The sequence below is a fragment of the Lytechinus pictus genome, chromosome 5, assembly GCF_037042905.1.
Source record: "Lytechinus pictus isolate F3 Inbred chromosome 5, Lp3.0, whole genome shotgun sequence".
NCBI classification, from domain to species: Eukaryota; Metazoa; Echinodermata; class Echinoidea; order Temnopleuroida; family Toxopneustidae; genus Lytechinus; species Lytechinus pictus.
The window spans coordinates 54,149,601-54,175,071 of record NC_087249.1 but is presented as its reverse complement, the minus strand read 5'-3'; the positions used below and the strand labels follow the sequence as shown (position 1 = coordinate 54,175,071).

General features: G+C 37.6%; 1 protein-coding gene across 3 annotated transcripts in view; it reads left to right on the top strand.

Annotated features, from left to right (window-relative positions):
• The window catches only part of LOC129261079 (cholesterol 24-hydroxylase-like), a 66,771-nt gene that overhangs the window by 28,864 nt on the left and 12,436 nt on the right, over window positions 1–25,471 (top strand). Inside the window, exons 1-6 of one of the 3 annotated variants that reach the window (XM_054899113.2) lie at window positions 3,033–3,396; window positions 9,387–9,467; window positions 15,994–16,075; window positions 22,023–22,183; window positions 23,605–23,743; window positions 25,312–25,425. In XM_054899113.2, coding sequence (XP_054755088.2) covers window positions 3,251–3,396; window positions 9,387–9,467; window positions 15,994–16,075; window positions 22,023–22,183; window positions 23,605–23,743; window positions 25,312–25,425 — 723 coding nt within the window. In that variant the 5' untranslated portion in view covers window positions 3,033–3,250. Of the gene's footprint in view, window positions 1–3,032; window positions 3,397–5,890; window positions 5,912–9,386; window positions 9,468–15,993; window positions 16,076–22,022; window positions 22,184–23,604; window positions 23,744–25,311; window positions 25,426–25,471 lie in introns of those variants that run through there. The other 2 variants (XM_064099258.1, XM_064099257.1) reach the window with 2 other exon arrangements.

The window sequence follows — 25,471 nt, the reverse complement described above, 5'->3', positions numbered from 1 at the left end:
GGAGGGGTAGCATCCAGCAGTAAGAATATCGTCATCAACGACAGACAACTTATCTGAGAGGTCACGATCAGCATCACAATAACCGACGTCTAGGTCCTGTAAGTCAATGTCAAGAATATCGTCATGCCCAAGGATTTTTGCAACACGATGGGCTTGTATAACACACAGTCTATCCTCTAAAGGCAAGAAGGGGCAAACACTGATATGGTGTTGGTACGAAACGTTACCCCTTGCGCTAGAGCAAAGCGGACACCTATCTGTGCTATCTATGCCGTCATGTTTTGAATGGGCAGAACTAGTATTATTGGCATAAGTCTGTGTTTGGCGTGTTGACAGTGTATGTTGTGATATATGGGAGAGAGAATGAGGTTGAACCCTATCCCACATGTACTCATCTCCTTCATCATAACATTCCTGCGAGTCTATGTTTCTTTGCAATAACCAACACTCTCATCACCGTTATCCTGATTACTAATATCATAATTACCAATGTTATATCCTTCTTCATAGTATTCCTGCGAGTCTACATTATTACAGTAATCAACACAACTCTCATCAATATCACTATCCTCTTGATTACCGTTATCAAAATAACTAGCAGATTCATAATGATCATATCCTTCATCATCACATTCTTGTGAGCCTACATTCTTCTTCATCATCACATTCTTGGTTCATGTCATTAAAATAATAATCATCTGCATAATCATTGCTCTCTCTCTCAAACTCATTTTGATTAAAATTAGTGTCAGTTTTGCATTTGTCACTTTGAGAATAACTAAATTCTATGTTAGATCCTAGACTAGGAGTCGGACCTATATCAAGTCCACTCTGATGGTGGAATTTGTTGGGGGTTGTACCCATGCACTGAACTAGTTCAGTGGTTGTACCATTCACTCGGGCCTGGGGACGAGGTTGGCAGTAACGGTAATAGTACCGCGGGTAAGCCAACATAATGGGCTATGTGTGGGACTGTATTAGCCGTGAGAAAGAACAATTCACCAAAGCAATTACCTATCACGGGATATGTCATTCCCGACCGACCGTTTGCCAGTTTTAGCAGTGGCCATTTTACTGCACATGTTATGTATGAATGACAGGCCTTCAATCCAGCTGCCACCACGACAGTAAGGAAGACACAACGATCACAATAATTACATTTGGGCCTACCATTTATTGAGGAAATATTGTCTTTACAACACGGCGCCGAAAAGGGCGAGGAATAATATTTTGGTAACGAACTAGCTAGCGTCACAAGGTGGCGCTATAACACATCATCATATAATGGCGCAGAATGTTCAAATTTTAGGAAAAAATACATAAAATTTCAACCAAAAAAATTTGCTCGCGCTTCGCGCTCGCATTATATAAAAAAAGATTATGATATTGTATATTTATGTTGATTTATAAGAATAAAGCTAAGAAGTGACCATGAGGACTACCCCTTCAATGAAAAAACAAAAATCATCTTCAAGCGGCCGATCGGGGATTAACATATATGGCTGAAAAAAAATTCGCCCCCCCTATTGGCGAAGGCTGGATCCGCCCCTGTGGTCCCCCCTACCTTTCGGGACAGATATCCGCCCATGTATCCACTCGTCATTGTAAGTGCCCCCCCTGGAAAATAATGTAGTTTGACTGCGATCACCTATAATGAACAGTAGTCCTAAATCCCTGAAGAAATAGGCCTACTGTAAATCTCATCTCGATGCTTCCAGCAGATCATAATCTGCGAATGAGGGCTTCTTTTGTCAGCGTATGTCGATGACCATCGTTTGTTATTACGTTGGCCATCTTTATTTTTTGCCGGGATTTTTTGGGGAAAAGTCTGTATACAGGCAATTTTGTGATCGATCGGTTCGGATCCCGGGGGTGGGGGGGGGGTATACGGGGATGTGCCGCTGGAATTGGTCGCTTTTCTGGAAGAAATCCCTAAACATGGGGTATTATATGCTGGAAAAATCCCCCAAACATGCCCCCAATTTCAACTGTATATATATGGCCTTAAAAATGGGTCCATTCTCCAAATGGGTGATATGACCTTTTTTTTTGCCTGTCAAAGTTTAATAGATCCCTAATTTACCTTTTTAACCAAAATGACCCGTAAATATGGGTATGAGTTTTGAACCTAGCTTCACCCGCACACCCCCGTCCAAACCAAATCTAAGTACCCCCCCCCCCCATCGGATTGGTTACCATTTTCCCTGGCCAGGTTTTTCCATAATATTCTAAATATATTGTCGCGTTGGGATCGGTAATTATTGAAGGGAAGCGTAATGAAGAAACTTTGGAGAAAGTTATACAGTTCAGATCACTGGGTATTTAATCATCAGTTATAGTTTACAGTAACTTCGAAGTACATGAAGATTCAGATATAACAAGAGATGATGAATATAAAATAATTTAGAAGTATCAGATTGAGATTCGGAGTGAAGTTAAAATAATATTCGATGGACGTCCAAGTCTTGAATTCAGTCAGTCTCTATGGATGAGTGTTGGTCTAGTATTCTATCGTTGTATTGTATCTCTCCAATAATCAAGAAGTCTTATTTATATGATCATTAGTTTTGGGGTGTAACAAATACAATTTAAGGTGCATGGTAGTGATCTCTAAACTTGATCTGATTGGTCTACAGGTAACTGTCTATCAAACTTTCTCTGGTATTTATAAGGGGTGTGGTGATGCTCTATGCAAGTGACTGGGGCTGGAAGTGTGAGTCATACTTTTGAACTTTTGTTCCTTGAAGTTAGCTGACGTCACTGAGGGTTGGTCTTTTTATGGTCAAGGTTTAGGACTTAAATGGTATTGGGGGTTTTGGGATTCTTAGATGACATTGGGGGGGGGGTTGTAAACAAGTGAAGGTGAATGACTGAAAGGATAACAGGAAGTTAAATACATACTACATAACAATATATACGGTACGAGGCACGGGAGTTTATTATCCATTCGCGTGCACTCCGATCGCTTGCTCGCTAGCTCGAGATATATATCGAGACGCTGCATGCATGCGATATATATATGCCACACCCACCACACGTGTTGCATGAGTTTTTGGTCTCAGCCGGAGCTAGCTAGGTCGACGGGAATCGTAACTGTGTATGACGGGAAATCTCTAGAAACTTGAGCGCAAGGAAGTACCGTACACTGGTTGATCAGACATGTTAGAGTAACAACGTGTTTAACCGTTTTCTCGATTTTTGAATAATATATTATTCTCTTTTCTGATAATCAACTGAGACAGAGGTAATAATGATCGGGGCTGGCATCGTCTCTCTTCTGGGGTATACCCTTTTCTTCGTCTTTCTGCTCGCCTTAACTTCAGGCGTCATGTACTCTGCTTACGTGTTTATGCTGCGTAGAAAGTACGCGCATATACCCTCCGCCAAACTTGCAAGGTTAGTGATACAGGGGCCTGTTGCATGAAAGGGTCTTTCGTAGAACCATTCTACGTAAGAACGAGATATCGCTCAACTGTTTCATAAAGCCGATTTGGGCGATACGAAGAATGGTCCTTGGAAAGACACCTCCAGACATGTCCTACGTAGGCATGATCTTCTTTGCACACCGCCCGCCACCGTCGGTATTGAGAGAAAATGCATTTACGGCAAGCCACACTGACATATCACCTCTAAACATTTTTTTGGTTGCACTCTGATGCATTTGATCTGGGATGGCGCCAAGTTATTTTTTCTCTGGGGGCTAGTTGTCATCAATTTCAGGTCGTCTTTTTGCACGGCAGGACAACCAAAAATGGATGTCATTTTAACTTCTCCGGGGTACATGTATTATTCCCGGGGGTAATGTATGGGGCCAAATATTTTTTAAAATATGTTTTCTTCTATTCTCCCTCCGTCTTATCCCCACCCCTTTTCTACTAAAAAAATAAACTTGAAATACTTAAAATGGGCGGCACTTTATCTCTTTAGCCGACCCCTCATGCTTTCTCATTATAGATAAACAACAAATTTCTTTAAAAGAAATTATGTAAGGTAAAAAACGTGTTCAATAACATTCAGCAAAAAAAACAAGACAAACAAAACTAAGATGTTAAACATGCTAAATCATTTATTTATTTTTATTTTATTTTCATCATAATTATTTTTTTTTGCTGAAATTTATTTTAATCAATGAAAATTAATTGTTGGATTTGAAACAGTGAAACAAAACAAAAAACCTGCAGCTAATATTGAATTTAAGATAAAGATTAAGCCTATAGCTTACGAATCCATCACAATCATTACAAATGAAGATAAGTTCATTAAAGAAAAGATTATGGAAAGTCCATACGAAGAGGCGCACTTTAAATCTTAGGGTAGGCCCCTTTCGGCCCTTTTCATAGCATATAGTCTCTATACTCCTTAACTTTGAAATGTTGAACATATATATTTTTTATGTTATTTCTTAAACCTTATATTCTTATATAAACTTCCATAGATTAAGTGATCATCTTTAAATATGACCAGCGTTTATGATCGTTGTCATATTTAGCATTATTTCTGTAAAAGTATTTTTTCCATTGCTGATTGATTCACACCTTTTTCTATGTTTTAATTATTATTGCAAAGTACTACTTTATCCACTTGGACATGTTTGCAGCAATTTTCATATTTTCATTTTCTTCTGTTACTCATCATGCAACTGAGGTATGTTTATACTCTAAATACTCACATTTGTATTTCTTGCGTTATATCTGACAAATAAAATAAATAAATTAGATTTTTCACACGCAGCCTCTCATATTTTCCTTTTTAGTCTCATACAATCAGACACTGTTGATTTCGTTTACTCCATTCAAACCCTATATTTACCTCAACAAATAACATATTAACGCATAATTTGCAAAATTATCATTATATACAAGTATTCTATAAAAATACAGAATATTGAACTAATAAATGTCGAAATTACTTATTTAAATCAATTTTTATGTCGGACAAGGGTCTCTTTCGTTGAAATATCAATAAAAGGTGTCTCTAAAAAAACACCGTGATCTAAATAAGGGAAATAATGAAAATTTCGATTTTATTTAGTTATGTTTGTGAATCTTTAAAGTTTTTTCTCTTTTAACCTCATAAAGTAAGCTCCATACATCAATTCTACTATCAGTAATAAATAAAACATTCTTTGATCTCCTACTATTGAAATATCGGATTTTATGTAAAGTCGTCATTCAGAAATAAAAGGTTCAGGTGACGATGAAGACTAAATATTTTTCCGATACTATCGATATCAAACGATGTCGCGGACTTGGAAGACAAGATTGCCTTCGTGAAACGGAAAGCGCTGATTTGTCGCCAATCTTCCTATCTCGGAAGAATGGTCCTAGGACGTTCCTACGTATCGCTCATCTCGCCATGCAACAGGCCCCTGCTCTTTTCATTTTGCTTTGACTGAATGTGTTTTTATGATTTCTCATGAAAATAAATATTACCTCAACCTGGACAGTCGGAAAAGGAAGTCATGCAAAATGAATTTGGCAAATTTTTAGAAGCACAAAAGCCACAAATTCACAATCTGACTCTGACTGAGTCTGAGACTGAGAGTGACTAGCTGAGACTGAGTGAAGTTTGATTGAATCAGATTCAGAAATCTGATAGCTATACTAGCAAACATTGTCAATGAAAACTTAGACTGAGTGAGAGAGAGAAAGGGGCTGTTTTAGCTAAAATGCCTTGGACTTGGACTGTCTTGTAGCCAGGAGGCGTTCGGGAAAATCTTCGCCAATTTGAGTTCACTAATTCAACAGGGAATCCCTGCTATGAACATGATGAGGGAGTTAACTGACCTATATTACCTCAAGGCTCAAGCGATGTTCGTGTAGGCTCCACTCCACTTAACTACCGCTACACTACGCTCTACCTACCCGAACATCGAACCCGTTAACTCGCTCTGATATTCCGAGTGACAAAGGTGGGATTTTATGGGGGTAAAATATAAAAATTAAAATGTATACATGCAACATCACGATCTTTAAAAACAAAACTAATATTCTTACTTTACAAAAAGTTTCACTTCTTTTCCATGCTTCTATCAGTCTCAAAATTGGTGATTTAGAGCCAACATGGAGTCAAATTTGCGAGGGTATAGAAAATTAAAGACTAAAATGTCTTATAAACTCAAAATAAAGGAAACAGTCAACACGTGTTTAGAGTACGATTTACCTGAGGTGTGGGAGGTGGGGCCGTACTAAACCCAAGGATGTAGGTAAAGGTAAAACCGACGTCCATGACATAACAATTAAAATATTGCTGTACTTGTTTAGGTGTTTAATCCAGGGAATACTTGCCAAGAGTATCGTTTTGTTTCCAATACTTGTTAAGGGTAGGGTTTCACACGCTAATACTTGTAAATAAGGGGTGCATTTTCAGAATATGGAAAATACTAGACAGGAATAACCGTCGTTTCTGAGGATTTACTCAACAATTTCTGACATTTTACTATCATCCCCATTCACCGACCGTAGTGTGTTTTAGTGCGAGCCTGCATGTGTAATCATTTCTTCCAATTCGGGCGACCGGGTTTTGTCTATATTTTGATTTTTAAATTCTAAATGACATTGTATTATCTTGAACGAAGGCCCACTATTTTCGTTAGACTCTAATCTTTCTTTTTATACTATAAATATTGCAAGAAAATATCAAAAATATACGTTACCGATGATTTATTCCTTATTTTTTTTATTTTTCTGCCGGAGAGGAAAAAATGGCAGCCCTGTGTTGCTGCCCTCTATGTTCAACAAGTTTTGCTTTTATCAAGGCTTTCCGATCAGAATCAATGCGAGCGACAAGTTCCGAATGCACACACATCTACAAGCACAATGCAGTGGCAAAAATCGCGATATATAGCGACTGGTAAATACATCTGTAAGGATGATGACGTCATCCAAAATGGCAACTTACGTTGGCCAACGAAAGGATCGAAGATGACTATGTTTTGATCATCATTTGAAAGGAATTAGCGGTAACTGCGGTCTAAGGTACGATATTTCTGAATTTTATACATTTTTACGTAAATTTGATGTCATTTATTTTTTATAATGTGACATTTTATGTACAAAAAATCAATCTGAAAATCGGCTTTCCGCCGAATGTTAGATCTAAAGTTAACTGCTATTACGTTATCTGTACGTACGGGCCCCAAGCTCTTCAGTCTTTGTATTGGTGAGTGAGCCAACGCAGTTCAGCGGAACGACCAAAATACAGAGACTGAAGCTTTTGGTCTAGGAAAATACTTGTTTTAGGGTGCCTTTCGAGACCCCATGGTCGCGCAACATCCTTACCAAGAAGGTTCCATTCTGGGATGGTCTTGGGATAAAAGGAGTGTGTCGGTAGTGCTCAGCAATTATTTGTTCTTATAACGTTGTATTTGAGAGTTCCCTTATGTATAGTTTGGTATCTTCCCACTGGTTGGGTTTTGAGATTGAAGGTGGGCTGATATGTTGGAGGGTACAAATCCATGTGTCTCTTTGTACAAGGTTGCCAGCCTAGCCTTCTGTGGACTTTCAGTGTATCCCTCTAGTCTTTAGTTTTTGTAGCATCTTGGTGACACTAGACTCCCTGCTGTAATCCTTCAAAGTGAAACTAGCTGTCCTATGTTGAACCCATTCTAACTTGTCCTGGTCTGATTTGTGTCTACACTTGACCCAGACCAGGGGCCCTTCTTACAAAGAGTTACAACTGATCTAATCAATCGTAACTTTAACAGGAAATTTGCACAATGTAGTTTGTAAACAAAGAGAAGCACAGTGAATTAAAAAAAAAAAAATTAATGCATGAATATGCATCATAGCTAGAAGATATTTTGAACAAACATACATAATACATGTTCATGTTGCTGGCCGTCCATTGTTGCAATTGATCGGATCCATTGCAACTCTTTGTAAGACGGGGCCCAGGTAAATGGGTAACTGGGTATGATTTTATTCCTTGAAACCATGCTCTGCTAAAGCCAGTGTAAATACATGTATGATGCAATACTGTAGCCCTTAAAGACTGATGTGAAAAGCCTAAGGTAATTAGTGCTCAGTGCTAAATATCGATACATTCAGTCATGCCAGTTGATAATTTAAATTGAATATCTCAGTACCATATCTTTGTCTTGATCATATTGAAATGGTTATCAGGGCCCCATCTTACAAAGTCAAAGTGGTACGATTGATCTGATCAATCGTAACTCTATGGAAATCCATCAGTGTCAATTTTTTTTGTACAGGAAATTTGCACTATGTCCTTAGTAAACAAAGAGAAGCACAGTGAATTTTCAAGAAAACAATGAATGCATGAATATAAATCATAGAAAATATTTTCAACAAACATGCATAATAGATGTTGATGTTCCTGGCCGTCCATAGTTGTGATTGATCAGACAACCGCAACTCGATGTAAGACGGGGCCCAGGTTTAACATTTGTCATGCCTCCATATTTATTAGGGTGAGTGGCTCCAAAAATGGTATTGCAACTAGAGATCTTGTATGTTAAAAATTTAAACCAAGTGTGAGGTGAGATCTTGGACTGAGCAATCTGGTACTAGTACTACAAAGTGAAAATTTAGCAAGCTCCTCGTATTCCCAATTTTTCTTCATTTAGACCCTGTTTACAGTTAAAAAAAGGAAGTGCTGAGCCGAGGCCGAGCCTGACCTAAAATTCACTGTAAATGCTCAAAAGGCCAAATGTGGTACCAAAGCGACTCTGCAAGTGAACGGATCATTACGTCTTGGGAAATGACTTATAGCTTGGTGTTTCGCAATTCGTTCTTTGTGCCTTTTTTAATTCCAGTGTGACCCAGGCGCGCCACAAAATAATCATTTGTAGAGCGCCACCGCGACAAAGTATTGAAAGGCTAAAATTTAGGCCAGACGGAGCCTGGCACTGTAAACGCACAAATAGGGAGGTAGAGTAGGCGAGTACCGCAATTGGCCTGGGCTCGGCCCAGCCCTGCACTGTAAACGGGGTCTAAAAATTTGTTTTTCTTTAAAGTTTAAAGAGGAAATGCTCATCACATTCTCTTGAGTTGTAAAAGCTATCATTTCATCCTCATCATTCAGCATACAGGTCTTAATACATAGTACATTGCACTATTCTTTTCTACTTTAAAAGGTAAAGTCCACCCCAGAAAAATGTTGATTTGAATAAATAGAGAAAAATCAAACTAGCATAGCAATAAAAATTTAATCAAAATCGGAGGTAAAATAAAAGAGTTTGGGTGGACTTGTCCTTTAATATTTTTTCCCTTTCCCCTTGCCTCCTCCAGTATCTAGTAAAGTAGTTAATCCATAATAGGCTACCTTGGTAAATCCATGTATGAATTTCAGTGCATAGGACTTCATAGATATTACAAAATGTATAGATTCATACTATTATAAATTTTTCTCACTTTTTTAAACAGTTTCTTCATGGGCCACTACCCGACTATCAGGGAACATATGAAGAACAATGATTGCCCTTTGGCTGGCGTACTGTATGAATGGTAAGTTATTCTTTTTTACCCGGAATTTTAATTTGCCTGGAGCCCGTTTCACAAATGGCTTGTAACTTTGTCATTATAGCAACTATAATGGTAGCAAGGCTCAGCAGCCAATCACAATCAAGGGGTCCTTGCAGAATGAGTTGCGTTTAAATGCAAGAAAAAAATCAATTGCAAGTCCCAAATGCGCGCTATTGATTGGTAGAAATCAAGTTACGCATGATATTTAGAGTTGGGATTGATTGCAACTCTTTCTGCAACGGGCCCAAGGTTTCCATGGTAGTTTTAATGGCAAAGTTACGATAGTTTTAACTCTTAATGAAACAGGGTCTGAACTGGAAAAGCAGGGGGATCATGGTTTGGAGAAATACAATAATAAGTTAAGGAATATAATATGTTTTGAAAGGGAAAAAATATACCTTTTGCCATTGTATAAACATTCGTGACGCTTAGGAAGAAGAAATAAATGAACTGATATGATGGTCTGTGCTACAATTTAGTTAGAAATGCCCTGCCCTCCAAAAATCAAATCCTCCCTAAATGCTTTAAATCTCTTTACAATACTTGACTTTCATGAGAATTTCAACAGGGCCTGGCATCAGGCCATGTAAAGCCACTAAACTTTTCCTCTCTCTATTTCAAGGACAAGCTTTGAGTCTCAAGAACCCCTACATGAAGGTAGACCCTTCCTGTCCATTTTTTTCTAAGATGAATGAGTATTGTGTTCTGAATTTCAAGTCATATTCTGTCTGCAGGATTCTTAACGTTTACCCTCTCCCTTTTAACATTTTGGAGCCTTGAAGTTATGTTTTATGACTCCAAAAGTATAGTCCCCTTCCCTTCCAAATTGAAAGGTACCGGTATGTTTAATCAGACTCCAGGGGAGCGTTTCATGAAAGGACTTGTCGGACGTTTTATCCAACAAGTCCCACTTTATCCGACAGTTACCAAAGTAACAGTGCTTCTTAGCCAATCAGAATCAAGGAAAGATGTCAGATCTGACAACTTGTCGGACGGAAATGTTGATGAAACACTCCCCAGGTGTTTAAAGTCTAGACACTAAGCATACAACAATCTGTTAGCATTGCTCTTGATATACATGGTAGTTTGAAATGTGGTTTCACTTTGAACTATCTTAGTTTATCATGTTTGCACAATCATTCTGGGGGGCGTTTCATAAAAGGACTTGTCGGACATTTTATCCGACAAGTCCTGTTTTATCCGACAGTTACCATAGTAACAGTACCTCTCAGCCAATCAACATCAGAGAAAGATGTCAGATCTGACAACTTGTCGGATGAAAATGTTGATGAAACACTCCCCAGTTCTTTTCATTGATAGTTTTGGGCAAGTCTCAATGGAATAACATTGAGGGAGAGTATAAAACTCATTTATTTCTTTCAATATACTCATACAAATAAAATACATTTGCATATATACATGTACATTGTAGCATATATATATACACAGTATGAGACATTAAGATCATCCTTAATTAAAATGAATACATAGAAATGAAAGAAAAGGTGGAGCAGAAAGCCTGAAAGGCTTGAAAAAGGAATCTTTAAATACCTGTAGTCAGTTTAACTTTAGGGATGTCTATCTTGTCAGGTTGGGGTGTGGGTTTCCTTATTTCCTCCAGAAAATGATTTTATATCATATTAGGTTTGAAATAGGTGGGTGCGTCGTGGTCTAGTGTTCTGAGTCTCGCCTTTGAAACAGAGGGTCGTGGGTTCGAATCCTAACCATGGCGTGTTTTCCTTCAAGAAATTTATCCACACTGTGCTGCACTCGACCCAGGTGAGGTGAATTAGTACCCGGCAGGAGTAATTCCTTTCATGCACTGAGCGCCGGTGATGGTAACTCGAGCTAAAGCCGGGGTAATAAGAGCAGCGCTTTGTATCCGTTTGGAAGAGCCGTGGTGTAGTGGTTCTGACTCGCCTTGTAAACAGAGGGTCGTGTGTTTGAATCCCACTGCGGTCTAGCGTCCTTTGGCAAGGCGTTAATCCACACTTTGCCTCTCTCGACCCAGGTGCTAAATGGGTATCCGGTAGGATGGGAAATATATTGTATGTTTGATTTTGCCAGCGCCATAATGAGGCTGCGATGACTGCAAGGAATGCTCCCCAGGGAGTAGAAATTGTGCACTTTTTGTGCCGGATTGAAATGAATCCAATGACCGGGGTAATAATATGCTGTAACGCGCTTTGAGCCATTCTGGGAAAAGCGCTTTATAAAAATTGGCTATTATCATTATTATTATTTTTATCCTCCGGCAAAAAGTGCTTTATATAATCCAGCTTTTATTATTATTATTGTTATTAAATAAATAAAACACAGATGGGCTATTCACTCTATTTGCTAAAAATCAATGAGTCACTGAAATAAAAGAAGGTGGGCCTGATTGGTAAGCTTAAATGACAAGTCCACCCAAAGAAAAAGTTGATTCAAATAAAAAGAGAAAAATCCAACAAGCATAACACTTGCTTAATTTCACAAAACAGTTATATTCACATCCTTGTCGGTATGCAAATGAGAAGGCTGATGACATCACTCACTATTTCTTAAAATTGTATTTTATTATATGAAATATGAACTATTCAAATTTTCTCCCTGTTGTTGTGTGAAACAACGATTAATTCCTCCCTGAAAATGTGTAATTAGCATTGTTTGATAATAATGGTTTGACAATCAAATTGGTCCTTATTGTCCAATCTGTAAAAAATGAATTATTGTATAATTCAGACAATAAAAAACAAAAGAAATAGTGAGTGATGGACATCATCGACTGTCTCATTTGCATGTCACTGAGTTGTGCATATCACTGTTTTGTGAAAAAATAATATGCTTTTCACACTGCATTTCCTTAACCCCATACTATCCTTAACCCCGGACTATCCTTAACCCCATACTATCTTTTTTTCGATTCATACTGTCTTTCTTAACCCAGTACTATTTGCTTAGCCGGGGTTAACGCCTTAACCCCGGGCAATCACACAGCTCATAAATATTGATGATTTTACTATACAGAGCGCGATAACGTGCAATTTCGACTGTGGTGCTAGCACCACAATAAGCCGGCTAACCCTGCTTTTTTGCAGGGCCAGATAGTACCGTACTATTTACTGTGCTAGCCCACTTTGCTAAAACGTAGTGTGAAAACGAAGTGGGCTAAGCTTAACCCCGGGAAATTGGTGGGGCTAAGACCCCCCCTTAGCCCCACCAATTTCCGGGGGTTAAGGGAAAAAAGTGCAGTGTGAAAAGCATATATATGTGAAACTTCGAAATGCCATAACTTTCTTTTACATCCGATTTTGATGAATTTTTTAGAATAATGTTTGTTTGATTTTTCTCTATTTATTCAAATCAACATTTTTCTGGGGTGGACTTGACCTTTAAGTAAAGGAGAGCTCTGTCTGGAGGCCCCTGAAGTTGAGCAAAACTTGTAACAGAGTTCAGTAGTTATTGGGTGAACAATGATCTTTGACATTGTGCAAACAGTGTAGATCTATATCTGATCGGATAATCAATCTCAGATAGGTTTTTAAACTTTAAAACTTTTAAAATTTTAAAACCATAAATCTGTTTTTTAGATTGTTTGTTGATTAAAGATGGGTCTCTTGGTACAGTATGCATTAGAGGGGTATTGGTATGAATGATCAGATTCAAAGTACAAGTATTATCAGATTAGAATGTTTGCTCTCAGATGGCCTGCATTCTCTTTTTATTAGGCTCAACAACATGCATGTCGATCTTCATTAATGCATTTTACTACATTTTAAATGAAATATCTATTAAATAGGATGCTGTATACTATGAATATTTACCTTTAAATAGTGTACCATCTTTATTGCATTGTACACTACCCATGCAAGTGCATGACATGAGGGGAAATGGTAATTTTTTCTATTTTTTTGGTCAGGATTGATTCTCATTTTTTCATGATAAAAAGGGAGCTAATATTAGTTCTGACTGTGGAATTGGCATGAGGGGAGGTACATGTAGTCCAAAGTTGATAGTTAAAGGACAAGTCCACCCCAACAAAAAGTTGATTTGAATAAAAAGAGAAAAATCCAACATGCATAACACTAAAACTTTCATCAAAATCGGATGTAAAATAAGAAAGTTATGACATTTTAAAGTTTCACTTAAATTTCACAAAACAGTTATATGCACATCCTGGTCGGTATGCAAATGAGGAGACTGATGACATCACTCACTCACTATTTCTTTTGTATTTTATTATATGAAATATTCTAATTTTCTCATTATCCTGTGAAACAAAGTTTTATCTCTCCCTGAACATGTGGAATTACCAGAACATTTTATGGTTCAGTCAAGTTGGTTCTTATTGTCAAATCTGTACATATTGAAATATTGTATAATTCAAACAATAAAAAACAAAAGAAATAGCGAGTGAGTGACATCATCTATTCTCTCATTTGCATGTCACTGAGTTGTGCATATCACTGTTTTGTGAAAAAATAATATGCTTTTCACACTGCATTTCCTTAACCCCATACTATCTTTTTTTCGATTCTTACTGTCTTTCTTAACCCAGTATTTGCTTATTACTAAATTGTGTATATAACTATTTTGTGAAAAATAAGCGAAACTTTAAAATGTCATAACTTTCCTATTTATCATCCAATTTTGATAAAATTTTCAAAATTATGCTTGTCTGATTTTTTCTCTGTTGATTCAAATCAACATTTTTCTGCTTGTCCAGTGTTGCAACTTGCAAATTTTGGCAGTAGGCTGTGAAAAAATACTCACCAAAAATCAATTTTGTTTTATTTCTCTTTCTCAGCATGTTGAGACAATGAGAGTCACATGTAACAGTACAGTGCGCATTCAAAGGCAATTGTGGGACTACCACACGTGGTCAGCTCGACCAACCATTACAGATATTTTGGAGTGCATGACACCATTCTCATTACAAACCTCAAAACTAATACTGGAAACCGGTTCAGGAAACCAGTTTGGAAGATTGCTTTGCTAGTGTTCCCATTTGATCACCTGAAAGTGGTTTTCAAAACCACTTCATGGAAAGTGATCTTGTTGCTATGGTTACGCTCTCAGTTTCGTGCAAAATTTGAAACCGCAGCATAGGCATTCTCAACCCAACACATGCGAAGATCGTTTCTTGAAGAACGGTTGTGTCCTCATTTACGCTAAAACCGGTTTTAACGAGGCAAAGCGATCTTCAAAAAAATACATCGCGAGGTGGTTTTCTGAACTGTTTTGGAAGATCGCTTCCAAGACCACTTCAACCGTTCTCATTACACGTTAAACTTTAGAAAGAAGGTATCTTTATGAAAAAATGAAGTAAATATTTTGAGAAAATAAAGTTTTGTAACATTTGAAGACACATAAAATGTAACATTTAGTCATTAGATGTTTGACTATGAAATAGGAATGATAGTTTATTGCCAATTCATTTGGTGATTTCATGGCATTTATGGTCTTTTCATGTCTTTTCATTTCAAATCCCTTTTACTTAAAAAAATAAACAAATATGTCCAAACTTGCACAAGCAGATACAGGGGCCACACAAATCCCCCCCCCCTTAAAAAAACCATGCTTATGAGAATAATAATAAATCCATAATCATTCTCTAGCTAATACATTTCTCATATCAAAACGCAGGTTTCCGTTTTGCCAAAGTAATATAAAATATTACATATCTTATCATTGTGTGCAATGGGGCAGGTTTTGTTGTATTGTTACCCCCTGAAAATGTGTTCATGAGCCAGCTGGCACGTATGATAAAAGGTTTATTCATATTCATTTTACACTCAATAAAATCTATTCTTAGAGAGCGAAGTTGGCTCAGTCGGTATTAGGTGTCTGGGCGGATGACTGAAAGCAGTGCGTTGTGTGTAAACGTCTCTCCCCTGTTTCATAGATGCAGGCTATGTTACAGTGGAAAACACTCCATCCCTCGGATAGGACGTTAAATGGAAGCCCTGTGTAGAGGAGAGTCAACACCTTTGCACTTTAAGAACCCACTGCACTCTTCAAATAAGAGTAGGGGGAAACCCTGGTGTAGTGGTCCACCTGCATTCCCCCAACCAGTTGGGACCCAGATTGGCTGGCTCCTCCAAAAATGCGCCTTTGAATGTCTTTGACAGATACATGGCGCTATACAAATGCTATACAAATGCTGTGCATCATCATCATCTTCAGTGCATGTTGGATGAGAGACCTGCACAATTAGGGGAAAAAATACTTGTAAATAATTAGAAGTGTTCATGCCTCAAAATATAAACTGAAATTTATAATACATTGAATGGTAAGCAATAAAACCCCCTGTTTATATATGTTCTCACTCATAAACCTAGCAAATGAGGTTGATTTCTTCTAATGCCTCCCAGGCTTCTCCATATAAAATGAAATATTTGCTTCCATGATCTACCTTCGTCATGAAAAACTGATGGCTTTACCAAATAGTACATCTCTGAAAATGTGTGAGTGGTTGTTCATTAATTTCAGTGTTTCTCTTGTTTCCCCCATTATCATTTATTAGGTATAAGGAGTTTGGATTGGTGTTTTGTGTCCATGTTCTTCATAATACATTTGTGGTTTGCTTGGACTCTAAAGTGGTCAAGGTAAGAAGAATCAGATTATTATAATTCAAATAATAATGATAATTAATTACATCATGTATTATAATATACAGACTCATTATAGCTCATATCATGTTTTCATCTAAAAATTTCTGTTGGGTTCCAACAGGCTTTCAAATATTCTTACCCTTTCTTCATCCTGACAAGCCTGTATAAAACACAAGCATTTCTAGCAATTATTTCCTGCCAGGTAACACTTTACTGCACCTTAGTCAAGTGTGGCAAATAGATTAATGTCTTGCCAAAGAAATCACTGCGTAGACCAGGGGGACGTCATTGTAAAATAATGGCTGTAAAATGTACGCGGGGGGGGGGGGGGGGGGGGGGCGGGGGGGGGGAGTAGCGGGAGGCAAGTTGACAGTCCCCACCCCCCAAAATTTTTTATTACATTTTCTTACTCATGAATTTTCACAAAGTTCACCAAACGTGTGCACAATATCATTTAATTTCACATTTGAAAATGTAAAAGCACCCTAATGACAAGTGGCGAGTGTCTTCAATATATTTTTTTAACGTGTCATGCCCCCCCCCCCCCCACCCGGGAAAAAGAATTCTGTATATGGCCATGTGTACAATAAACAGGAGATTACTTAGATAAGATTATGCAATTAATAATTACAATTTAAAATATATTGCACATCAGGCATGTATATTCTGACTGACCTTGTCCAAATGTCACTAGAACGTTACTTCCCAAGTGCAATTTTTTTTCTTAACTAACTGTTATCCATTAATATGTACTTTGTCAACAATGCTGATAAGAATTAAACCAATAAACTAGGTAATATATCTAACCACTTAAAGGAGAATGAAACCCTTGAAACCAGCTGAATCCATATAAAAGAGAAAAATCAAAGAAACATATTGTTGAAAGTTTGAGGAAGATTGAATGAATAATAAGAAAGTTATGAGCATTTGAATATTGAGATCACTAATGCCATGTAGATCCTCCCATTGGCAATGCGACCAAGATCTGTGATGTCACACACGTACAACTCCCTCATTACTTTAGTACTTATTTCACTTATATTCTCACTTTTATAGAGTCTATCACAAGGTGAGGTGTTCTCTTTATGAGAGGACAAGTACAGAGGTTTCACAACATTATATCATTGATGAATCGTTTGTCATATGATTAGAATGAGCAAAAAGAGATGTTTTGGCGTATATTTTCAGTGTCCAAAACTGGACAACTCTCCCCTTTTGGACACTGAAAATGTACCCCAAAACATCTCTTTTTGCTCATTCTAATCATATGACAAACGATTCATCATTGATATAATGTTGTGAAACCTCTGTACTTGTCCTCTCATATAAAGAGAACACCTCACCTTGTGATAGACTCTATAAAAGTGAGAATATAAGTGAAATAAGTACTAAAGTAATGAGGGAGTTGTACGTGTGTGACATCACAGATCTTGGTTGCATTGCCAATGGGAGGATCTACATGGCATTAGTGATCTCAATTTTCAAATGCTCATAACTTTCTTATTATTCATTCAATCTTTCTCAAACTTTCAACAATATGTTTCTTTGATTTTTCTCTTTGATATGGATTCAGCTGGTTTCAAGGGTTTCATTCTCCTTTAAAATATTTAGAGCCTGATCAGTAGTCTGATGATCATTCGACCCATAGCTGATCTGTTTTAGTAGGAGCTTTCGATTATATCAGAGGGTTTATTTGAAGTACTGAATTAAAATATTAGCTCATAAATGCAACTGGCAGCCTTTTTGGAATTTGTACTGATTCATGACCTTGAACATGAAGCAACCAAGTAATATATCCAGTTTTTAGATCTTTTATTATGTACATGTATCATTGGAATAACATAATGAGATTCAAGATTCAATGATATTGTATGTACAGCTATGTGAAATACCAATTAAATTAAAAAAAAGTTTTTTTAGACAATACAACTTGACAATATATATACAATGACGTGTAATTCAGACCCTGATCATTGCAATCTTATCCGGGGGGGGGGGGGGGGGGGGGGGGAGGGGGGGTATAACATGATACCTATGTGCCCTTCCAAAGTAAAAATAGGGGGCGTTGGAACTAAATCTTGGTCAATGGGGTTTTCTGGAACGACTTTTGGATCAACGAATGCACTGCTCTGGAACTGACCACAGTTGGGGCGATGAGGCGGTGGGGCGGAACTAAGTAAAAGTAAAGCCGACATCCGTGACAACATCGCTGTACTTGTTTTGGGGGTCAGTTCAGGGAAGATTTGTCAAGGGTACAGTTTTGTTGTCTCACCTGCATAGCAGAGTAAGACTATAGGTGCCGCTTTTCCGACGGCGGCGGCGGCGTCAACACCAAATCTTAACCTGAGGTTAAGTTTTTGAAATGACAGCATAACTTAGAAAGTATATGGACCTAGTTCATGAAACTTGGCCATAAGGTAAATCAAGTATTACTGAACATCCTGCCTGAGTTTCATGTCACATGACCAAGGTCAAAGGTCATTTAGGGTCAATGAACTTAGACCATGTTGGGGGAATCAACATCAAAATCTTAACCTAAGGTTAAGTTTTTGAAATGTCATCATAACTTAGAAAATATATGGACCTAGTTCATGAAACTTATACATAAGGTTAATCAAGTATCACTGAACATCCTGCATGAGTTTTACGTCACATGACCAAGGTCAAAGGTCATTTAGGGTCAATGAACTTTGGCCGAATTGGGGGTATCTGTTGAATTACCATCATAACTTTGAAAGTTTATGGATCTGATTCATGAAACTTGGACATAATAGTAATCAAGTATTACTGAACATCCTGTGCAAGTTTCAGGTCACATGATCAAGGTCAAAGGTCATTTAGGGTCAATGAACTTTGGCCAAATTGGGGTATTTGTTGAATTACAGCCATAAATTTGAAAGTGTGTTGGTCTAGTTCATAAAACTTGGACATAATAGTAATCAAGTATCACTGAACATCCTGTGCGAGTTTCAGGTCACATGATCAAGGTCAAAGGTCATGTAAGGTCAAAGAACTTTGGCCACGTTGGGGGTATTTGTTGAATTGCCATCATATCTCTATAAGTGTATTGGTCTAGTTCATAAAACGTGGAAATAAGAGTAACCAAGTATCACTGAACATCTTGTGCGAGTTATAGTAGTTTTCAAAATCAGCACTGCTGCTATATTGAATCGCGTGATGCAGGTGAGACGGCCAGAGGCATTCCACTTGTTTCCAATAGGAATTAGGGTGCTTTTCTAAACCCCATGGTCGGACCTGGTATCCACTCAATGGATGTGCCCCCCCCCCCCCAATTCTCATAAATACTTGACCACTTTAAACTAGGGTAAAAGTGCAAAAACCTGTTGGTGCATGGAGATATGCTCTTTAACTTCATTACAAAGTCAGATCAGTGTTTCCTTTTCTTTATTTGAGATTTCTGTTACCAAATGTAGAGCTTGGATATGATCTATTTATGATAACTTTATTTAGAATTATAAATTACCTGTCTTTTACACTCTATACACGTCACAAAAGATGATCAATTTATTGCAAGAAATTATGCTTGTTTGTTTTCAGTCTAATTCAAGTTTCAGTTAGCATTTATGATAGTTTGTTAAAGCTTGTCCATAGCAAGCGAAACCAAGACTGCTTTTTTTTCTTCTCAAGTTTAATGATTGAAGGCAAGAAGAAGCAGATACATACATGTAGAGCTAAGATTTTTTATAAGATTGACCATCTGATATTCTGCTTTTATTTTATTTTATTGGAAGTTTTTAAGAAGCTTATCGGTTGTGACATACTACATGTAGTATTTTTCCTCAGAAGAACAGTAGTATGAAATTATGCAGTACACTTACCATTGAATGACTTCCTTAATCCTTCTCAAGTATTTCTCTTAAATTTCTTTGACTTGAAGAAGGAAGTGAAAATCTTGCTTTTTATAATTAATGTTTCATTTTATAGTTTTGATGACATTAATAAAAACCAATGCAAAGCTGAAGGCTACATAATACTTATGCTCTGTATCTGTTAGTAGCTCTGTGGTACTGTCTATGATTTTTTCAGAGGAAAGGTTTTTCTTGAATATGAACAAGGAAATGAAATGATTTCATAGGGCAACATGTTTGTACAAAGTACATCTAAATCTTGACACAAACCTGAAAAGAAAACCGATGGTCCTTTGCAAATCTTCATTAATATGGTTTTCACATTTTGTGCTTTTCTTTAAAAAAAAAAACCTCCTCTCCATGAAGTACACTAACATTGCTGGAGCTAATCCAAAGGTCTCAAATCAAACAGATCATATCTGCATTTTTTTCTTCTTATTAATCACAAACCGCCTCGATCATACATGTAAGAATCCCCATCAAATTATGAGAACTTTTTTAGGCTAAAAAATGCCCATTAATTATTCCTGCATTCACACCGCCCCGAAACATACCCTTCGGAATAAGTTCCTGAAGTTACAAGAATGCGCAGTATGGTCTGACAAGCAGGCAAGGTGCGAGATTCAAAATCACTAGCTCAGCAGCCACCCACGGCGCCCGCGCCCAACTACACGCTGGGCTAAAAGTTCCCGTAAATTGCTTTCACATTGCCAAAATACCTGCGACTTTGGAAAAAATCCCGCGAAAGTTCTCATAATTTTGACAAGTACCTACTATTTAGTGGGTATTTTCTTTTGGGGGATTACGCATAATTTGCTTTCACATTTCCAATATTACCTGGTATTTTCTGATCGGGGTAAATTTCCCGACCAGAAAATACCTGGAACTGATTAACTTCGAGGCGGTCTGAAACCATCTAAAGAGGCCTGATGTTCTTTAATGAAAGCATTATAGGCTTTTCATAAACATTGTTTGGTGACATGACTTTGTATGCTCCTTCGACATTTGCGCCTGTCTGAATATCTTGGAGGGCATTATGGCAAGAGTTAGGATTGTAATATAATTTTTGGTTCAGAAAAATAATGTTTATTTTAGTTTTAGAGGTTAGGTTTCATGTTTTGTTTAACATGCAGATTTTCTATCAGGAGCAAACGGCATGGAACCAGTTTTCCAGACTGATAACCAGTTTTCAAACCACTCTTTAGACGAGGCAGTGGATGATTTCAAGTGTATGCATGATGATGTTGATGTTTTTGTTGATGCTGAAACTGTTGGTGTTGGTTTTGATGTCGTTGTAGGTATTGATGACTGATGTTGCTGTTGGTGTTGATGTCAGTGTTGGTATTGATGACACTGTTAGCGTTGGTGCTGACACTGTTGGTGTTGGTTATGTCATTGTTGGTATTGATGATGCTGTTAGTGTTAGTGCTGACATGCTTGGTGTTGGTGTTGATGTCAGTGTTGGTATTGATGATGCTGTTAGTGTTAGTGCTGACACTCTTGGTGTTGGTGTTGATGTCAGTGTTGGTATTGATGCTGTTAGTGTTGGTGCTGACACTCTTGGTGTCGCTGTTAGTGTTGCAGGGCTCTGGGAACAATTTTTTGAGTGGGGATGCTGAAGTAAATTTGAAAAAAAAATGGTTTTCACAACAAAATGGATATCAAATTGGTCCCGAGAAATTTGAAAAGCAAAAAAAAAAGGTTTTGTTATGAAATGAAGGTCGTTTGGTTAACATTTTTACACATCTTCCAGAATACTTGGGGGTGCTGCCTATGGAGAATAATATATGCAGCACCCCCTAGGTAATTTTTGGGGGTGCTGATCCCCAGCACCCCCGCTCTCCAGGGCCATGTTTATGTTGATGTTAGTGTACATGTAGGTGTTGTTGCTGTCATTGCTGTTGCTTTTGGTGTTGCTGTTGCATTTTTGTTGGTGGTGTTGTTGAGACCAATAGCTTGGAATAGTCTACCTAGCTGTAACCCTAAACTGCCCCAACATGCACTAACACCGGCTATTAACACTAAAGTTAGAATTACCCATGGTTAATACTTTGTGCTATTCTCTATTTCAGATGGTGATGACGAATAGCAAGCACACCAAACCTACAGTAGAGTATTCTCCTTTCCAATCTCTCTTTGGTACCAGGTTCGTAGGACGATCATTGGTCAGTGAGACTGACCACTCACGATGGGCAAAGAGGAGGGCGCTCTTTAATCCTGCTTTTCACCGTCAGTATGTATTTATCCTGTTCTTATCCCATATTGAGCCCGGGGGGGGGGGGGGGGGGGGCAGAGTTAGAGGGCAGAGATAGGGGCAGAAATCGCCCCTATCATCATTTGCACAATATTTTTACAACATTCTGTGAGGGAGGTGCTGCAGTATAGAGTAACGAAGCGATGACGTCAGTTGCCATGGTGTCATGGCTGACTGGTTCTAAACAAATGAACCCGGAATGAAAGCGTGTGTGTCTCATAAAATGGCTGCTATCGGAATGATCGCTTGCAACCTATTCAGTCGAGCCAAAATGTGTACAGACGATCGTCAGGTGCGAGTCTGTTTAGAACCAGCCCACCATGGCAACTGATGTCACACTTCGGTACTCTATTTCATGACTATTTTCTTTCAAGTCTTGTACAACTTTTGAGACCAATTCCAACATCCATGCACGAGGTTCCGAAGATACTCAACATTTTATACTCGTGTACCATTCTATTATGCAAATTTTTGATATATTTAGGAATAATTCGGAAAATAATAATAAATAATAATTAGGAAACAGAGCGAAGTTGGCTCAGTCGGTAAAGCGTCTGCCCGTCGAACCAAAGATCGTGGGTTCGAGTCCACCCCGGGCGGATGACTGAAGCCAGTGCGTTGTGTGTAAGCGTCTCTCCCCTGTTTCATAGATGCAGGCTATTTTACAGTGGAAAATACTCCGTCCCTCGGATAGGACGTTAAATGGAGGCCCCGTGTAGAGGAGTATCACCACCTTTGCACGTTAAGAACCCACTGCACTATTCGAATAAGAGTAGGGGAAAACCCTGGTGTAGTGGTCCACCTGCATTCCCCAACCAGTTCTGTGTGCGCGCCCTTCTTGGCGACCCAGATTGGCTGGCTCCTCCAATGCGCCTTTGAATGTCTTTGACAGATATGTGGCGCTATACAAATGCTGTGCATCATCATCATAATTCTGTATATAAATAACATAAAATTCTTAAAATAAAGCAAGGATACCATGCTGCATTATTCATGCAATATTTGCAAAGTCTCAATCAGCTATCCCCGTATTGGAAAGTCAAGTTTCTCATCTAGTATAATACCAATCATTGATTGTGTATCTATCAATAGTGATATCCTCCTTAAATATATACTCACTCATATGGAATATATTTTGAGTCTTTATGGAATTATCATACAGTGAATACTTACGCTACATACCATTTGTTCAATAATATTTTGTGAAACCATGGTGGCCGTTCTGGCTGTTAACGAGTTTAATTACATAATTTAGGAATATGAAATAAATGTAGTACTCTTCACATCGACCTACATGTAGTTTGTTTTCCTATGTACATTTTACACGATGTAAAATGTTACTCTGCATATATTGTTGGAATGTAGAATAAAACAAACAAGATATGTTGATTTACATGCAGATACCTGAAGGGATTAATGAACATCTTTAACGAGAGTGCCGATCAGCTAGTCCAGGACCTGATGAAGAAGTCTGATGGTGAGACTGTGGTTGCCATGGGAGATAAATTTAACATGATTACTCTAGATGTCATTGGTAAGGTAGGGAGAAGTGTTTAACTTGATATTAACAAGAATGTCAATAGTTTCCTGAAAGTAGAACTTGATTGTTTAATATTAATAATAAAGTCATATATTTATCCAGGGAGCCACTTCAGTTCCGAAAATAGTCACCCCAGCCAGCCATGCTTTAACATGATAATGTCATTATTACTCCTGCTTTAGCTGGGCTGCCTGGGCACTCACGCATTCAAGGAATTTCATCCTATTGGTACCAAATTACTACACCTGGCTGGAGAGTGGCAAATGTAGATAAATGCCTTGCAAAAGAACTTCAGCTATTTGTAATTGTAGCAAACAATATGATACTTTAAAATCAAAGTTGATTGTTGTCAAATAATCATAAATTTCTGGTTGATGTACCCATTCACCTAACTTTGTGTGAAATCATGAAATCTAAGCTTAAAATGATCGCAATAAAAATAAGTTCAGTCAGATCAGTAAAAATGTCAGTTTAAAAGATCATTTTATATACATGTGAAGTCCCCTGTTAAAGATGATATGGAAATCATGAAATAAAACTCACTCATATGTAGGGGAAGGCGGGGTAAGTTGAGCATAGGGGCAAGTTAGCCACCAGCCCCAGGCCAATAATGAATGAGTGGGACATTGTGGTGGTGTCATGTATTGATGACCCAGTGTATAACCTTTATCCCCACCACATTGTTTTCAACTTTGAAACAAAAGGTACTTTTTTAGAGGGAAAAATACAAATTTTAGCAAAAAAAGTAAAAAAAGGTGTGAAATAGATAAGTGCTTTTTACACACACATATCTTTAAATATAATAAAGAGATAAGAACAATATTGTAAGTCCAGGTAATGATCTTCATTCTTTTTATAGTCTTTTGCATGATGGATGCATAAGAAATGTGTGGATCCGAATTTGTCGCATTAAGTTCGGACTGGGGTAAGTTGAGCCAACCAACATCGGGCAAGTTGAGCCATGTTCATTCTTATAGTAGTGTATATATATATATATATATATATATATATATATAAACCTTAAAAAACCATCAATATGTAGGCAGAAAGGAGCAAATTTACATGACTCGTTTTAGAGGATGTTAGTATTTACAATGTATAGAGAATTAGCAAGTGAAAAGACTTTAAATGAAAAAAAAATGACATGCTGGTTCTTCCCTCATACAATTTGTACATAGTTTTTGTGGCTCAACTTACCCCAGAAGGTGGCTCAACTTACCCCCACAGATGGGGCAAGTTGAGCCATTTGACATATCTTTTTTCAAAGGTGACAATGACTTTCAGTGTGGGGGTAGAAAGTTATATATAAGTTAAAAATATTTCAGAAGATTTAAATTTTAAGGCAAGGTACTTATTTCTTCAAGATTATTAATCATACCAATTTTAACATGCAAAAAGCGAAAAGTGTCACAACTTACCCGCCTTCCCCTAATCATGTAATGAACTCACTTCAACAACAGAAGAAAGATAATTATTTTGAATGTAATCATAAAATTGAAGCACTGAATAACTCTAATTTCAGTACATTTGAGAATATCGTTTTGAATTTCATTGTAATTTTGTACAGGTTGGTTTTGGTCTTGATCTTGACATTCTTGAAGATTCTAACACTCCTTTTCCAAAAGCTGCTACTAAAGCCCTTCAAGGCTTGCAGAAATCACTTCTTGCTCCCTGGTACTCGGTAAGATTCTCAGACAAATTTTATTTTTAATTTTATTTTCGCTACT